General features: G+C 38.8%; 1 protein-coding gene across 1 annotated transcript in view; it reads left to right on the top strand.

The window, feature by feature from the left end:
* Positions 1 to 16,998, top strand: part of SEC24D (SEC24 homolog D, COPII coat complex component) — a 52,146-nt gene that overhangs the window by 9,477 nt on the left and 25,671 nt on the right. The window contains exons 6-7 of the mRNA XM_035889640.1: positions 3,663 to 3,774; positions 5,108 to 5,235. Coding sequence (XP_035745533.1) covers positions 3,663 to 3,774; positions 5,108 to 5,235 — 240 coding nt within the window. The remainder of the gene's footprint in view (positions 1 to 3,662; positions 3,775 to 5,107; positions 5,236 to 16,998) is intronic.

Here is a 16,998-nt window from a genome sequence, read left to right as displayed (position 1 = left end):
TATTTATAAAAACTTTTCTTATTATCCCTTACAACAGTGGCCAGGTTAAGTTCCAGCTGGGCTTTTGCCTTTCTAATTTCCTCTCTGCATGACCTGACAAGATCCCTGTACTCTTCTTGGGTTGCCTGCCCCTTCTTCCAGAGCTGGTAAGCTCTCCTTTTTTTCCTGAGTCGAAGTAGTAGAACTCTGTCCAGCCAGGCCGGTCGTCTTCCCCATCGATTTGTCTTAGGGCACATGTGGACAGCCTGCTCCTGTGCCTTCAAGACTTCTTCCTTGAAAAATACCCAGCCTTCCTGGACCCCTTTGCCCTTCAGAACTATCTCCCAAGGGACTCTCCCAACCAGCGTTCTGAACAGGTCAATGTCTGCCCTCCGGAAGTCCATGGTGGCGATGTTGCTGACCCCCTTCCTTACCTCACCAAAAATCAAAAACTCTACCATTTCATGATCACTAAGGCCAAGACGACCTCTGACCACCACCTCTCCTACCAGTCCTTCTCTGTTAGTGAATAGGAGGTCAAGCAGGGCACCTGCCCTGGTAGACTCACTTACCAGCTGTGTCAGGAAGTTATCTTCCACCCACTGCAGGAACCTTCTGGACTGTTTCCTTTCTGCTGTGTTGTATTTCCAGCAGATGTCTGGGAAGTTGAAGTCCCCCATGAGAACAAGAGCTCGCGACTGAGACACTTCTGCCAGCCGCTTGTCGAATACTTCATCAATGTCCTCATCCTGGTCGGGTGGTCTGTAACAGACTCCCAACAGGATATCTTTTCTGTTGGCCTCCCCCCTCATCCTCACCCATAAGCACTCGGCTTGTGGTTGTGTCCATCTTAAATAAAGTATTCTAGTTGTTAGCCAAAGGAATAGCTAGTTAGATGCAGGCTGCATTTAACTTCTTTATTGAGAACAGCTGATTGAAATAGAGGGAGAACATGTGGAACTCACAGGGGAAAAAAAATTCTGATGCACACACTTATACTGGTTCTGGCAATTGTCCAACTCACAGGGAAAAAAAATTCTGATGCACACACTTATACTGGTTCTGGCAATTGTCCAGGCAGGTCAAAAGGTCCTTGGAGAGTCAGGATTATTGAAGCAGGGTGTGTCCTGCAGCTTTGACCTATAACTTTCTACTCAAAAAAATGTGTTAACCACCACACTGTAAGCTAGTCTGGGTGAAGGAATCTTCCACTTCTCTGCTGAGGCAGTATTGCTCTACCGGAAAGAATTTGTGTTCCACTGAGATGAAGGAAAAGTATTTGTGTAAAAGCCTGATGCTGTCTAGTAGGTAGCAGCAATGCTTCCTTAAATGGGGATATTCTTTTGTCCTTCTAGAAAAGATTATTTGTTTTATCCATGATAGTTTTGATGTAAAATCCCCAGAATTTTGGAAAAACACTTGTTGATAATCACTTAGAGGTTAATATAACAACTGCAATTGCCTCTGTTAAAGGCAATTTTCAAGTTAAATGTAACAAAACCATTGTGTAAAAATTCTAAAGTGTTTGTGTGATTAACAAATGCCTTTAATAGGTCAACCATTCCTCGTGTTTCAGTATTGTGCTTTTTACATAAGAAGGATAAAATGGTCTTGTCTAATTTAAAAAAAAAAAAAAAAGGCAGGGAGGGAGAATGGAGAAGGAGGAGGTCTGGCATGAAAGCATGGACTGATGTCTTGTTTCAATTGTGCATGTAGAATAAACAGCCTTGACTATGACACCAATGTTAAAATAGGTTAAACGGTTTGTTTAAGCAGCACAGAGAGGATCAAAATGATGTGTTTAAAAGAAACATGATCTCGGTCAATGTCTGTAAAGGGCAAAAAGCTAATTCAGAATGAGGAATAAGTATGATCATGTGTATTTCTCTTGTTATATTTACATTATATAATTACAATAGTGTTGCCAGATAAATTTATTTCTTATCTGTAGCCATTGTTGATTTATATTTTTCTTACATCTGTTAGAGGTTGATACGTGCTCTGACAACATCTATGGAAACTAGCATCTGGGCTTTGTCAACAGTTATTTCCAAGAACAATGATATCCTTAGGTCAGTTAACTGCAGAATACCATGGTACATTGATCCTTTGCAGAGCTAAGTATGAAAGTGGTTTGCTTTCTTCAGCCGGTGGATCTTTCTAGAGCAAAACCTTTTTCCTTCTAATGCAAGAGTTAGCAATAAGTATACAAGCCAAGGAGGCAGGGGAAAATAATCAAGCAGAAGATATAACAAGCTCTCTGAGGAATGTATTGTATATTTAAATTGCAATACAAAAACTTTATTGGAAAAAAAAAAAGTTACAGGCCCCAAATTATTTCCAGTGTGTTAGGAAATACCTCTTGGATAATGATCAATAGACTCTATGCAACTAATTTGGGTTTTTTCCTCTGCTTGCTTTCCAACAGAGGCTTCTGAACTTCCCTAGCTATTATTAGAAATTAATGTGCAGTGCAAAGATACAACTCCATGGAATGCCAGCAGCAGTGGCAATGCCAGTTTCAGAAATTCCCTGTCTCGTTCCTCTTGTTTGTCACGGCTGTTTGGCTACACTCTAAACCAGATTGCTGAAAAGATAGCTTCCTTTGAGGGAAGAGGAGGAATAATGGTATCATCTCAGTGATCTGGCTTATGGTGTGGAACAAAATAGAGCTTTATATAACTTCAGATATATCCTGGAAAGTATCAAACTTAAACAAGGGTGAGGGGTTGTGCAGAAGTGACAAGGGAGGAAGTGTATCTGAAAGAAATGTGTTCGGCCAGCTTCATGAGTGTTCCATGACATTGCATTGTAAATTGCTATAAAATAGGCTTCAACCAGAGTAAATCTGTACCTGATCAGAGCTGCCTCATTTTAATAAAAGTTTTCTGTGATTGCTCTCCTTTAGTTTCTTTCTAGGAGAAAGCTCACAACAGGGCAGTCTGACCTAGAGAATGAAACCCCTGAGCTCCAGGGTTGAAATACTGCCTAATGGCCAGCAAGGCTTTTCTCAGGAGTTTAAATTGCTGCTTTCTAAATGGCAGTGCTGAAATATAGCTCAGCTAGGAAGGTGATCTACCATGTAGATTATTTCTTAACCACCCTGTGGATGGAGCCTAGTCAGGAGGAATGAGGGCTAACCCCTCCCACTGTTGCAATCTGATCAATTACCTGTATGTTAATTTATGAAGCAGCACAGCTATGGTCATACAAAAGATAACCTGGTACATACAGAATCTGAGTAAGGTGACGCAGTCTTGCCCTTCAGTTTAATCCGGGAGAATGGAAGACCAGATTCAGTAACAGGGTCTTATTTAAACCATTGCTCTCCTCAATTTGCTAGCTATCCTCTCTTGGAAAGGTCTGTCCTCCTAGCAGTCAATATACTTACTTTAAACAACTCATTTGCTCACTGTATATAGGTCTTATCCACCCCAATGTGTAGTGTTAGCCCTGAGTTCCAATAGGCAGCTGCAGTTGTGAATGAGTTACACCCAGCTGAGTAGTGTGTGGTTTTCTAGTTGTTAGTGGCCCAGAAGCCTGTATTGTGATCGGTTTGTAGCACCTCTGTGTAAGACAGTGTCAATAGTGTTACTTGGTGTAGATGTTAGCATAACTGTTGATGAATGTAACTGAATGCATGTCTTACCTGTCTCATGCTGTTCTTGCTTCTTATTCATCAGATTCAAGTAATTGAAAATGATAAGGCTTCTCGGGGAGGGCAGATCTATGCTACAAACACAAGAGGACAGGTTCCTCCTCTTGTCACCACAGACTGCATAATCCAAGACCAAGGTAACTGTCCTTGTTACTGATTTGGAGTCTTTCTAGGTGAGATCAAATATAATTTAAAAAAAAAAGCCTAAATTCTCAAATTTCTCATCTGAAAATGATGTTCCTTACTCTAAATTGGACATGAAATGGGAAACTCCCTGTAAAGAAGAAAAAAATAAGTGTGTGTGGGGAGTAGGAGTTGAATTATTACACCTTGGGTTAACACGTCTACCCTTCCTGGCTTTTAAAATAATATGAATAGTTGAGACAACTCTTCTTTTTAACTTAAAATTTTTCAAGGTTTTAAATTTCAAGTTGAAAATCCTTTTTTGGATTCTTCTGAAATTTTAAAAGATGGACACTAGAAGAAGCAATGAGACTAGCACTGTTATGTTTTAAGATAAAAATTTTGGAAAATTCTATTCAAGCGATAGTGGCAGCATACAAGCTGTCTAATTGACTTATTTTTTTTCTTTGGCCAATGTGTCTGCCTTTGCTTCTGCCTAGAGCCTGGAAGTACGATATTCCATGTGCTGCTCTTGACAGCAGACTTGATATTTTAATACAGATTAAACTGATGGTATCGTTTAGTCCAGCATTAATTTATCACTGCTTGGATAAGCTGTATAAAACTTAAACACTTCAAGATTTTTTGGCATTATCTGAGAATGGGGTAATGCTGTTCTGATGAACAAAGAAATTACTTTCAAGAAACGGAGCAGAGCTGCAGCTCGATGGTTAAAAAAGGAGCATAAGGAAGCAGATTTCTGAACTCTTGGTGCCTTTCAGTGCTTTTGTCCGCAGTGCACAGCACAGTTTCTCATTCAGGGAACTGAGCTAAGCGTGCTAAAAGAAGTGGTGTGGTGATTTTAGCACACTCTATTTTGCCACATAAATGAGCATGGTGATGTTAACACAGGTACGCTATTTTCTGAATCAGAACTAGCTCATTAGAGCAGTCTTAACAGTTGGCAGCATTTTTTTACATATAGTATTGACATTTCCACTGGGGATTTCATCCATATTATTTTAAGATCTTAGATATGGTATGTTTCAACCCAATCTCTATTGACATTCTTATTGCAAATAATTGTGAGGGTTTTCCTGATATGTTTAAATCTCTGCTTTAAACTCAAACAGCAAGAAAAGATTTACCTACAGGGAGGGGCAATGGGCTGACATATAAAGAGGAGAGGTGGGCAGAAGCTCTCATGGGAGGAAAAAAAGCATGTATTTAACTTAGTGTATGCACTTGTTGCTTTATGTTGTTGGTTTGATTTTTCTGGCTTGTGTTTGGGACAGGTGGGTTCCTTTTAACAGCCTTTCATTGTGCATGCTATGTTGGGTGTTCTAGGCCACGCCAGCCCTCGTTATATCCGATGTACTACCTACTGCTTCCCACTGTCTTCAGATATGGCCAAGCAGGCTCGCATTCCACTGGCAGCTGTCATCCAACCTTTTGCTATTGTTCCACCAAATGAGGTAAGGATGAGCTGAAGATTAGTCCTATGTGGGTTTTGTCTCCTAAACATTACAGTCTTGTTCTTCTCTGAGTTGGGGGTGAGGGTGTTTTACCTCTGACTGTAAAGGAGTAAGACAGTAGAGAGGTGGCAGAAGACTATGAGACGCATTTAGGTCACGATGCAACTTCAAGGGATAAAAATATTTGTTTAGAAGAGGTACAAGAATGACTACTGTAATCTGAACTACTAGGAGCCTGGTGTTCCCCCAGCTGCCTCTACTTTATGCCAGCTCTGTCAGTTGCTTGCTCTGCTGGAACTCCATAGGTATAGGCAAAGACATTAAAAGAGAACAACCACAAACTGTATGAAGTTAATTTTAAGATGTGGACAGTTACATTCAAAGAATGACATTTTTCCATTTAGTTCTTTTAAAAATAATTTAATTTCACAACAGACTGAGAAGATAATGGTATTTTCTACTTGGATGAGCCATAGAAAGTCATAGAAAGAAGACAAGTGTAACCACCCGTTTTTGGCATTCAGTTGGAGGCACTAACCTAGTCGATGCCTTTTCTCACATTAGCATCTCTAATCGCCCTTCATATTCCAAACACATCCCTAGTTCTTCTGCAGAGTATTTCTGCAGGTTGGCAGTATCCTGTAGTCTTAAGACAGTTACCCAGATTTCCTGGTATCCCTGAAGGATTTTATCAGTAGCAGGGATAAAATCAGTTTTCAAGTGCAGCATTTAGCCGCATCATCTGTAGGATCATCTTTCTTGTTCTTCAACTCCTGCCTCCACCATTGCACAGCTTCTAAATTCTGCAACAAAGGTCTGCAGAATGCATTTCCTTTTCATGTGCTGCACTAATTTATTTTCAGAGCACTGTTTGCTGGGAAAAAAATAAGGATTTAATGAAAGTTGTAGTATGTGATTGTATCTTCAAAAACTCCTCATAAAATGCATGCACAGAAAAGCCTAATTAAACTTGTAAAGACTTTCAGCACTTGGGTTTGCAGTCTTTGATTTTTCTTTAACTTTGTTTTATTACTTGTAAATTCTTAAGGTTTTTTGCAAAATATGTTGGAAAAAAACAGATGTTGTTCTTTATCAGGATGGATAACTTCCAATCCAACAGACCTCTGTAGTTTGAATTAAGAGTATTATTTTAGCAGTGTAGTATGTAGTTATCTTCTCTGTGGTCCACAGGGACATAGGATGTATTACTTACGGTGCTGCAGATACTGAGTCTCACCATTTGTCTGCTAGACAGCAATTTGGGGTTTCATTCCAGTTCTTGAGGGGAATGTGTAGGCTTGGCTTGTTGCCTCACCTGCATTTTCTCCTAGATGAAACTCCTGCTGTTGCTTCTCCACTCCTTCACTTTACCAGCCAGCCTTTACTACCCTCTATCCCAGTTTCTGTGCCCAGGTGGCACATACCGATTCTGCTTTCATGTTGGCTCTTCATTTGTGCATCTTTCTTTGCCTCTAGTCACTTATGCCCCCCATGCATGGCTTCCCTGTCTCCTGCATAGTGTTTGGATAGATTGATCAATGAGTTGCTAAAACCTAAATCTCTTCTGCATACATAAATTAGCAGTATGTACAAACACTTGTACTTGGCCAAGTTCAGGAGGGTTTTCCCAGGGTTGGCAAAAAGGTGTACTCAGTGACCCGCCTGTTCTGAAGTGTTAGTGCTCTCAAGCTGTTGGGAAGGTCAGTGGAATTCATTAATCTGTAAAGAGCAGTGTATTTTTCCCTAGCCTCTTTTTTGGAAGAGGCTAAAAAACCTCTGAAAAATGTGTCTCAAAATTGGCAAAAGTCCAGTGTGGAAAATTTTAGTCTGAACAATTACAGCTTGGTAAAGTTGTAAGATCTGCAGAGATGGTGTTACAGTAGGAAGCACTGGGCAGTCTTAGCTGAGGCAGTTTTTCCGAGGCTTGCCTGTGCCCTTTGTCTTCACTGCTGCTGCCAAAATAGGATCTTGCTCTTAAGATCTTCTAATAAAAATGGTCTTCCATATGGGATTTATAACGGCTTTAATTCTGAAAAGCCGCTTAATTTGAAAGAACTGGGCTTTTTATAGAGGTAAAATACATTCAGGGCTTATGTGTGTTTCTGAATTTCCTAGTATGGTGCATTCTGCCTGGAACTAGTGACTGCAAGGCACAGAATGTTCTTCGTTTCAGAATATCTAGCCTATCTTATGGGTAGTGCCTTTTAACAATGCCTACAGGTGATGCTCATCATGTTACAGGGTTCAGGACAAAGTGGGAATCTGTCTAATCTCTTTACCTCTTGATAAACAACATTTTGTACGTAGTAACTGTTTAAAATAATGATTTTTTTTTTTTTTCTTCTGGCCTTTCAATGAATAGTTTCCCTTCATCTTTGTTGCATGTCTCTGTTTCTAATACACTCAGTGTTAGCACCCAGGGAATTTCAGTTCTGTTTCTTTTCAGAGGAGGAGGAAGAAAAGCAATGGCTACAAGGGTTTAGTGGTCCATGGATGTGAAGTGGCCACAAATGGTTTGTGCAGCTGGTAATATGGTTAGGAACAGCTGAGAAACTGGCCTATCTCACTTGAACTGTGAGGACTTCAGCAAGTCTACACAGTGTACTTAATCCCCTATGATGCATATTTCATAGACTGTGCCTTTCTGTGTTAGTAAAGCCATATTTAAAAAGCTATGGGCTATCAGGGTCATTCAAGTGACTAATAGACTTACAAGTGTTCCATAAATATAATTCTTAATTAATTAGTATTATGCTTTGGTCATCACTTGAGGATGAATTTAAAGTAGTACATAAAATATATTTGCATTTTCAGGGTCTGTTGCCATAGAATTTATGTCTGGGTGTTTTGGTTATTTTTATTCTATGCTGTTATTGTACTAAGACAGTTAGAAACAACGCAAAAAACCTTACATTGCTCCCATTTCCAAATACTGTGAGGTTTCAGTGTAGTCTTCAAAATGGCTTGTTCTTCCTTCCTGGAAGCCAGTCCTGAGTGTGGGTTTTGATTCATTGAGAGGATTGTTTTTTGCATTGATGAAGCATTATGTTCTGTCCAGGTGACTGAAATGATATCAAGAGAACTGTGGATCATATTTTCTCTTATCTGTGCTTTGTTTGGCACTGTGTAATCTGAACTGCAGCAAAAATTTGGTAAATGAGCAATGAAATAGCTAAGTCTACTGCCACTGATAGAATGAGATACGTGTATGAGAGAGAGAGCACAACTGTACAGATCTTATCTTCTTAATTGAGCACATTCACCATTTTGGTGGATGACTTGTAAATGGTGTTACGTGTTGGTACCAGTTAGGGTTGTGCACTCTGATTAGTGTCTCTTGCTGAGTTTGTACTTGGACCATCAGAACAAAGTGTTGAGCTTTTTTTTGGCTGTGCAGCCAGTGGGAAGGAATGCCTGAGATCCTTCATCTAAAGCAACTGGATCGGAGGGAGTAGGAAAAGGTATTTGGGGTCCTGGAGTTGGAACACACATGTGTTTAATGGAGATGATAGGCATCACTTTGCTGTCAAATCTGTTTTGTTCCTGTTACTCAGTGACAAGGAGATCCTATGAGAAAATCTGTTCAGAGTTTACTGGAACTTCTGCAAGTCAACAGCGTTTTGTTCTGCGATTAAATGTTTTTCACTTGTCTCTCCTTTCATATTTTACTCTGAAGAATCAATAGTGCTCCATCTGGCAGAGCTGGAACACTCCCTGAAGTTTTGGAATTAATGTCTGTAATGAATTTACAAAAAAAAAAAAAAAAAAAAAAAATAAAAGCTGTCCGTTGCACTCATAGAAACAGTAGCAACCTGGAAACTGAGGATTTGTTTCCTTTGACTAAGAACTCAGGGAGACAGACATAAAAGATCCTGGGAGCTTTCAAATAAAAAGTTTAGGTCCAGCAGCTTAACAGTGGTTCTCTCAGAAATAGTCTTCCAGTTTGGAGGTCCAACCTGGAAAGAAGATAATTTGGGATTTCAGCATGTCTGTAAGGCATATATAAGTTCGTTAGTCACTGTGGGTTCTTTTGTCAAAAGTAGAGTGTCTACACACAGGGACTGGTGTCCCATCTCCAAAAGTGAAGTGGGAATGTTAGCACGCAAAGTGAATAATTTTTTTTTTTTAACTGAGGTCTGGGAAAAAAACTGTCAGGAGCTGAGAAATACATAAACTTGAACAGGGACATCTTTTGAAGATGCATACGACAGATATCTCCATTTTCAGTATAGTATAGGATACAAATTAACCCCGTGAGAGAAAATAAGAATTCAAAGTAAAATCATCATAGTGCTAGATAAGGATGTTAAACGAAAAGATCTTGTGCATGTCTTTGATTAAGTGTAAGGTAGGATTTTTTTGGGGGGTAGGGAAACCCCGAAACAAACAGGGTTTGCCCCTGCAGTAAGAAAGAATAAATTAAAAATTACAGAAAAGTAGTTGCTTTATATGTTGTTGCTTTATACCCTGCTAGAAACTCCCCAGGCAGTTGAGACCCAGTGGAGTAATACTGTGTCCGAGAAGTTCCATAGCATCTGGAAGTCTGGTGGAAACTCTGAGTTGAGAGGACACAAGGCCAACATAAGGGAATAGAAAGCAAGACATAAAGATATGCCTATACCAGTAGGCTGCAATATTGGTCTTCACATCAAGAGGAGAAAGCTCAGCTCCTCAAGAATTTATAGTTGAAAGAGTAAGAAAGATCTAATGTATCTAAGATGCAGGATTTCAGGTGCATACATGTAACCTGGTAAAACTGCACAATCTAAACATTCTAGAGAAGCCACTATCAAAATTTAAAGATTAAAACTGGCCACACTGAAGAAAAATTCACAAAGGAGGCTTTGCTTCAGTAATGTTAAATCACAAGTGAGAGCGAATTTAAGACATAAGTAGAGACCATTCAGTGGAGATCGTTGTAGGGTTGTGTTTGATATCCCAAGAGCAGCTAAGTTAGCAACATTTGACATAGAGACGCTGAGCTTTGGAAGAACAGAGCAAGCAAAATGGATCTATTCAGAAGAGCCCTCAAGTTGAAAGTTAAAGGGACAAAATCCACAGAGGGCATAGTCTCTCAAAGATTACTACAAAAAGCCCGCAGCCAATTTAGAAAATTATAAACTAGTGAACATTACACAGATGCTATAGATCATTCAAAACAAAGGCTGCTAAAACATTCATGCCTTACACCCCTCCCCTGCCCAGTGTCTTAACAGCCCTAGACACTTCTGAATCTTATCTTTACCAAGTCCTTATTTATTATTTCTCAAAAATAGCGGTTCATTGTCACTCTCCTGATTTGGATGATCTATGGAAAGTATTTGTTATACATTCAGAATACAGTATCATTGTTTAACAGAAGTTATTTTTAGTCCACCAGTGCTTTAGCAACAGTCTATAAAAATAAACTAGCTCTCACAGTTATCATCATAGACCAAGCCCTAGAGCCTGAATAAACCATGTGATCTTGATTTAACATTTGATACTACTTGCTAACAAAAGGTAGTTAAAAGAGTATTTCATGTTGTAAAAGCAAATATAAACAACTCCAAATAATTATCTATAATTTTAAATATTTTTCTAAATTGCCTTCTTTGCTCCTTAGTTTTTTGCCATCATTCTCTATCATGTTCTTTCCTATTTATTTGCAATATTTTTTTTGGAAATATTCATCGGTGGGAATTTAATATTTCACTTTTCATTTTCTCCTCAGTTAATTAACTAGTTGAAAGATAAAACTGGAATGGAATTACTTCTCAGAAATGCTGGTGTTCATGACCTAAAGGCTCTTTAACCTTTGCAGGGTAGCAAATTTTGACAATGACCAGTGCAGCTGTTTGGAAAGCCATGGTTTTTACAGGGATGATAGTATGGTTTCTTAGGTAGAGCTGTAAGGTTAGTGGAAGCTAAAAATTGAGTGAGGTGAATAACTAGCACATGATGCAATATTGTAAATACTTTTTTTGCTTCAAGAACCAAGTCAAGTACCAGAGTGCGAATTTTCTTTTAGACATCAGGTCTGCTCCTCTGGGGTTTTAAATAAGTCATTCAAATGTTAAATAAATATGACAAATTAGGGAAATCCCCACACTCTTGCAATCCACCCTGGGCTCAGTGGGGACTTAGGTTCTGCTGTCCATATTCTGTAGCTGTTAAGAAGGGCAAGCAGGCTGTAGCTTTTAGTTAGAAGCATATTTATATATAGACACATGCATTTTTTAGTGGTTATCTGCTCATGCAGAACTTTAGTTTGAGGAGAGTGAGGAATGCTTAGTTTGCAGGCAATACAAAATGGTTCAAACTAAACATCTTGCTGACAGTTCCTTTCTATTAAAATACGTGTTAAAAAGCACAGACTGCAGAACAGATCCTTCAGGTGCTTGCTGATAACATCTACCTGATGTAAAAAAGCCGACATTTTTATTTTACCCTTCCATTTCTGTCTTTTATTTAACTACTTATTCACAGGAGGCCCTTCCCCTACACTGCATGAGAGCTTAGCTAATTTCAGCTTTTGATGAGGGATTTTATCAAAAGACTTTTTTTCAAAAGGAATACATTATATCAACTAGGTCATGCTTATCTGCATGGTGGCTGACTCTTGACAGAACTCAATAGATCTGTATGTCATGACATCCCTCTGCAAGAGCCACATCAGCTCTTCATCTATATATCCTATTTATCTGTATTTCTTTTTATGTTCTCCTCCATGGTAGTATCTACCAATTTGCTTTCTGTGGAAGCAGGACTTGCTGGTCTGTAGCTCTGGGATCACCCAGAAGTTCTTTGTAAAGTTCCTTTTTGTATTGCTGCCGCCTTTTCTTTTGGGCACTGAAGCTTATGTAAGCAATTGGGTTTATGTACAGTTCAGCAATTTCACACTGTGAGTCTTTTTAGACAGGAATTGCATAGTTAGACAGTAAAATTGTCCATACTACTAGTAAAACTATCAAAATATGATAGTTTTAAGAAAACTTTCTGAAGAAAAGGTTCTGAAAGAGAGATTCACGACAGTTTTGCCCTGCTGTCTTCTTTTGAAATGTCTCACCCTTCTCAATATTGGCTTGTGACTTTGCAATCCCCATATGTACTTGGTAGTTGATGTGAGATTCCTCTTTGTATTCACAAGTACTGGAAATTAAAAGCTTATTGAATGTTTAATGTTGATCTTTGTGTAGACTTCATACGACACTTTTTATCTAGGTTATTCAAAATTGCTTCAAGTGCGTTTGACAATACTCTAGTGTATGTAACAAAAGCTTCCTCCTTTCAAATGAATACTCCACAGCAAAACCAGCAACTGTTGACTAGTGAGGAGATAATCTTTCGCTCTCTCTGAATTGTAATTGGGACAGATTGCTTTGCGTGCTCAGTGGTTCTGTCTTCTGGAATGTCCAAGATCCAGCAGAGAATGATTTTGTCAATGTGTTTGGGGGCACACTGTCAAAATAATCTGTGCTGGTTGTCACATTTTTCTAAAACATGGTGAAAGTAGAAGCCCTGCACATGTGATACAACTTAATAGTTAGGATGCTTAGTCTGATGATGTTGAAATGCTTTTTAGACCCTCCAGGAAAGGGAGGCTGACCACCAAACTATTTGCCAGTTTGTACAGAAGAGTTGCTTCCATTTAAACTTCCACAGATGGAAGTCAGTGGACAAGAAAGGAGAGCACATGCACCAGTAGTGCTCTGTATATGACAGCTAGGCCAGTTAGTTTCAGGATAGGGCCATGCTACCAGACATTTCTTCCTTGTTCTTAGGACTGTCTTGGTATTTTTACAACCAATCCATTGTCAAGCTATTTGGAACAATCAATCCATATACTGTCCAAGTAACATAAGTTTGTATCCTGAACTCATTGCTGTATACCACGCTGGTAAGTGTGAACCTAAGTACTACTATTTCTTCTGTTCTCCAGATATTAAAATAAAGCAAGTTCCAAAGCATCCTTGTTGATGCCCTCATTTGGGAGAGAACTGTGAGACTCTGGTCTCATAGTTCTGAGTCCACCTGGACCATGGAGCAGGGTGGGTATTTGCCAGTCTTTGTTGCTCTGTCAATGCCATTTTAATATTTTTTTCAACTGGCTAGCACCAGGTTAATGTCTGGAGTTTTTGCATAACTTCTCTGGGGGCCTGACTCTCCCACAAGTGTGTGGTATGGAGAGTACAGAACTCTCAAGCGTCTCCAGGTGCCTCACCCAGAAAGTTTTATGTCACTCTGTAGGCCAGTGCCTGTAAGCTAGGTTTTGCAAAGCCTAATCTAGAGGTGCATAAATCCTGTGTTAGATGAGGTTTTCTTTATGGAGTATGCCCCGTGATAGTCTGCATTTGGTAGTAAAGCATTTGGAGTTGGATGGCTTCCCAAGACTTCATAATCTAGGAGAAGGATTTTTGTTAGCCTATTGGACTGTAACTACACTCTGTAACTAGAATGAACTTTCAGAGCCAAATTTAGCAAGGCTTTAGCAGCAGAGCTTTTCCTAATTCAAGTAAATTTCCTGATTTAGTTTTTTTTTTGCCTTTTTGGTTTTAGTGTGCATTTTAAAATACTCTTAAAGTATATACTCTTTAAAATATTCCTGTAGTATGTTGTTCCATGCACCATTGTTGTTATGGTAAGGAGGTAATTCCAAAAGAGATGGGGACAGTGACTTGAAATTTGATGTTTATATAAACCTTATTCATATTGTAACCAGAGTTCCTGATTAATTTTTTACAAATTTGAAATTTAGACTGGGAAAATACCTTTCTAAAGACGTTGTAATTAGTTTCTGGTAAGTTGGAGACTATCTGTTCTTCAGAATGATAATGGCAGAAAAAAAAAACCTGACTAAGCAACAGTAAATATAGAAGGAAAATAAAAAGTAACATTCATTCCACTTAATGAGCTGGACAACAATATTGATAGTTTGTTTTGCCAACAAAAATGACACTCAAGTAAAAAATTACTTTGGCTATCGCTAGATACCTCTAACTCAAAATAGCTGCTTGAATGGCGTCTGCCATGCTGCATGTGTGTTTTCCTCTACAGACTGCATGTTGCTCTCCTGAAATGGTGTTTGTCTCCTCTTACGCACTGGCCAAAGTTGATCGTAGCAACAGCAGTAAATTAAACAGTATAAGACTGTGCAAGCTCTAACCTTAAGCTGTCAGGGATGTTACTCAGTTACCTTGGAAACTTCGTAGAGTCAGAACACACTGGTATTTAGTAAGTTCAGGAGGAAAAGTTTGTGTTTTGCTTTTTAAACTGAAGTTGTTACTGCATTTTCAGTGTATATATATTTTAGTTATCTGCATATTAGTGCAGTATTTTGGATGCAACCACATAAAGTGTGCGTTTACATAGAAAAAATGTTCTTTAGAGTTCAATAGGAAGCTGATGGGGGGGACTGTGGTTGGGCGGTTTGTTTCGGGTTTTTTTGGTTTGTTTTTTTGGTTTTTTGGTTTTGGTTTTTTTTACCAAATGTTGCACCTGGTTACATCTAGGGACTAATTACAGCAGGCTCTAATGCTGTCCCGTAGAAAAATAGGAGAGACTAAGCTGCCTTTTACAGAATGTCCCTTCATTAATTCTGTGGGAGGGGAAGCTCTTCTTCCTATAGGACAGGAAATAGGAGGAGGGGTCTGCTTTTGGATATGGTGTTTAACAGAATTAGGTAAACCATGTTTGCTAAATAGAGGCATAGATAACCTCCTCAGCCCTAGAGTAAAGGAGCAATAGAACAGGTCTGTGCCCTTCACAGATTTGCTTAGCTCATAACTTGGTTCGACACAGCCTCATACTTGTGACATTCAGCTATAGCTCCGTGTTAATAAAAGAGAGGAGAGTAGTTGCATACAAACATTATTAATGTTTGGAGGTTCTGGAGTCTGCTGGAAGCATCCCTGCTATCATAGTGAAAGTATTCATGGGAGAGAGACTCTGAGTATGAACATTCCTACCTGATGTGGTATTTTTAAAGTAACAGCTAGTTTTGCTATTGACCTTCAAAACTAACACTGTAGAAAGGACTTGACTTTTAAAAGGGTATTAAATGTATCCCAAATATTCTTGCTTCAGAGCTGAAGATATTCAGTGCTGCTTTTTGTTCACATAACAAAAATTCTCCTTATACTTTCTAAATAGTCCAGTGGCAATTGGCTAGCTATAGCTGGCTTGTGAATGCAGCATGGCACTTTGAGTGCTCCCAGTTCTTTCTGATTTCAGTGGAAGTAAATTAATTTGTCTTAGAGGCTTATTTACTAATAAATATTGTTCAAGAAGGCCTGCAGATAAGCAGTACTATTTTATCCACCTCCAATTAAAATGCTCTTAAACTTGTCTATGCTTTTTTTTCCCCCTAATTAAAGTTTCTTTCTTTAGTATGTCTGGCTGTGCAAAAATAAGAGCAAGAATGTTCCTATTGTAGAAAGTTCACAGGAATATAAACATGAATAGTCAGTTTAAAAAGTCACAGCAATGCCTTCTAACAAAAGAGAAACAACTCCAGGTTTTCGAGAAGGAAGGAAGCCCTCCATTCATCAGACTTTCATGTATGATCTTAAGTCAGTAATTGCTTTTCTCTCAAATGCTGAAAAATATTATACATATATATGTGTGTATACACACACACCCCTCCCGTCTATCATCCTGTATATATGTGTGTGTGTGTTATATATAAAAAGAAAAAAACCCACATATTTGGTCTCTAAAGTTGGCCGTAACCCAGCAGGCCAGAATGTTAGGTTTTGGTTTTGTTCTTGCTATAAATACATGGATAACATAGGTAATGTTCTCATGCAGAATTTCATCTAGAAGAAGTGTTGCTTCAGAGATCACTATGCTACACTTAGATTTATTAACAAACTTAAATATTTGTTCTCTAAACCTAGAGCTGCGTGTTCCACACGTACTATTTGGAGTGCTGATTGATTGGCTATCCTAAGGATATTCTAGAGCATGTTAGAAATGGTCACAGCTGTGTTTGCATTAAATGGTCTTTGACCTTCTAAATGAGAACTGATATGCCAATTTACCCATTATCTTTGTATGTTATAGGCTGTGCCTGTATTTTAAACTGTGGTGTTAGATTTATCATTTATTTAGCAGTCTTGAAAAATTTTATGTGAGGGTAAACTAACATTGATGTGACCATATAGCACATGTAAGAGACTGGGCCTGTCAAGAAGTCTTCAGTAGTAACAGTATTTGGAGCCCAAATTCTCTCTGCTATTTTGAAGATCCTCTAGAGCTCTCCTGCAGTGATCTGCAAAAAAGAAAAATGATGCCTGAATGAGGTGTCTTTGAGTTCTATTTACTTCTGTAAAATACATTGCTAAACATGTTTTGTTTTGTTCTGTGCTGAATGAATTTCAAGCCAGACTGAGAACAAAGCACTGGTAATCAAACTTCTAATTTTATTGTGAAATTCCTGTGATCAATAAAGCTAGACTACCTCCCTTGTAATTATTACTTACCGTTTCTGTAGAGAAGCTTCCTAAAACTTGCCTGTCTTATTTTTCAGTGGTTTTACAACTAGTGTGACAATTGTACCTAAAAATCTCAAACAAAGGCGGCAGTGTTGGACCATCTGTGATGCTGATATGTGGAAAGTGGAGCTGTGGATTAGCACAGGCATGAACCTGAGTCCTCTTGTGTGATTTAACATGTGCATATCGCCCTCAGGGGTGCTAACTGGAAGCGGGGGGAACAACATGACACCACCACCACTGTCCTAGAGTAGATTTGTCTGTCTGTTTTGCACCTTCCTTTGTTCTC

The sequence above is a fragment of the Egretta garzetta genome, unplaced genomic scaffold, assembly GCF_000687185.1.
Source record: "Egretta garzetta isolate BGI_Z169 unplaced genomic scaffold, ASM68718v1 scaffold342, whole genome shotgun sequence".
Taxonomy (NCBI): domain Eukaryota; kingdom Metazoa; phylum Chordata; class Aves; order Pelecaniformes; family Ardeidae; genus Egretta; species Egretta garzetta.
Note: the sequence above shows the minus strand (reverse complement) of the source record. Positions and strands in the feature narration are given on the sequence as shown.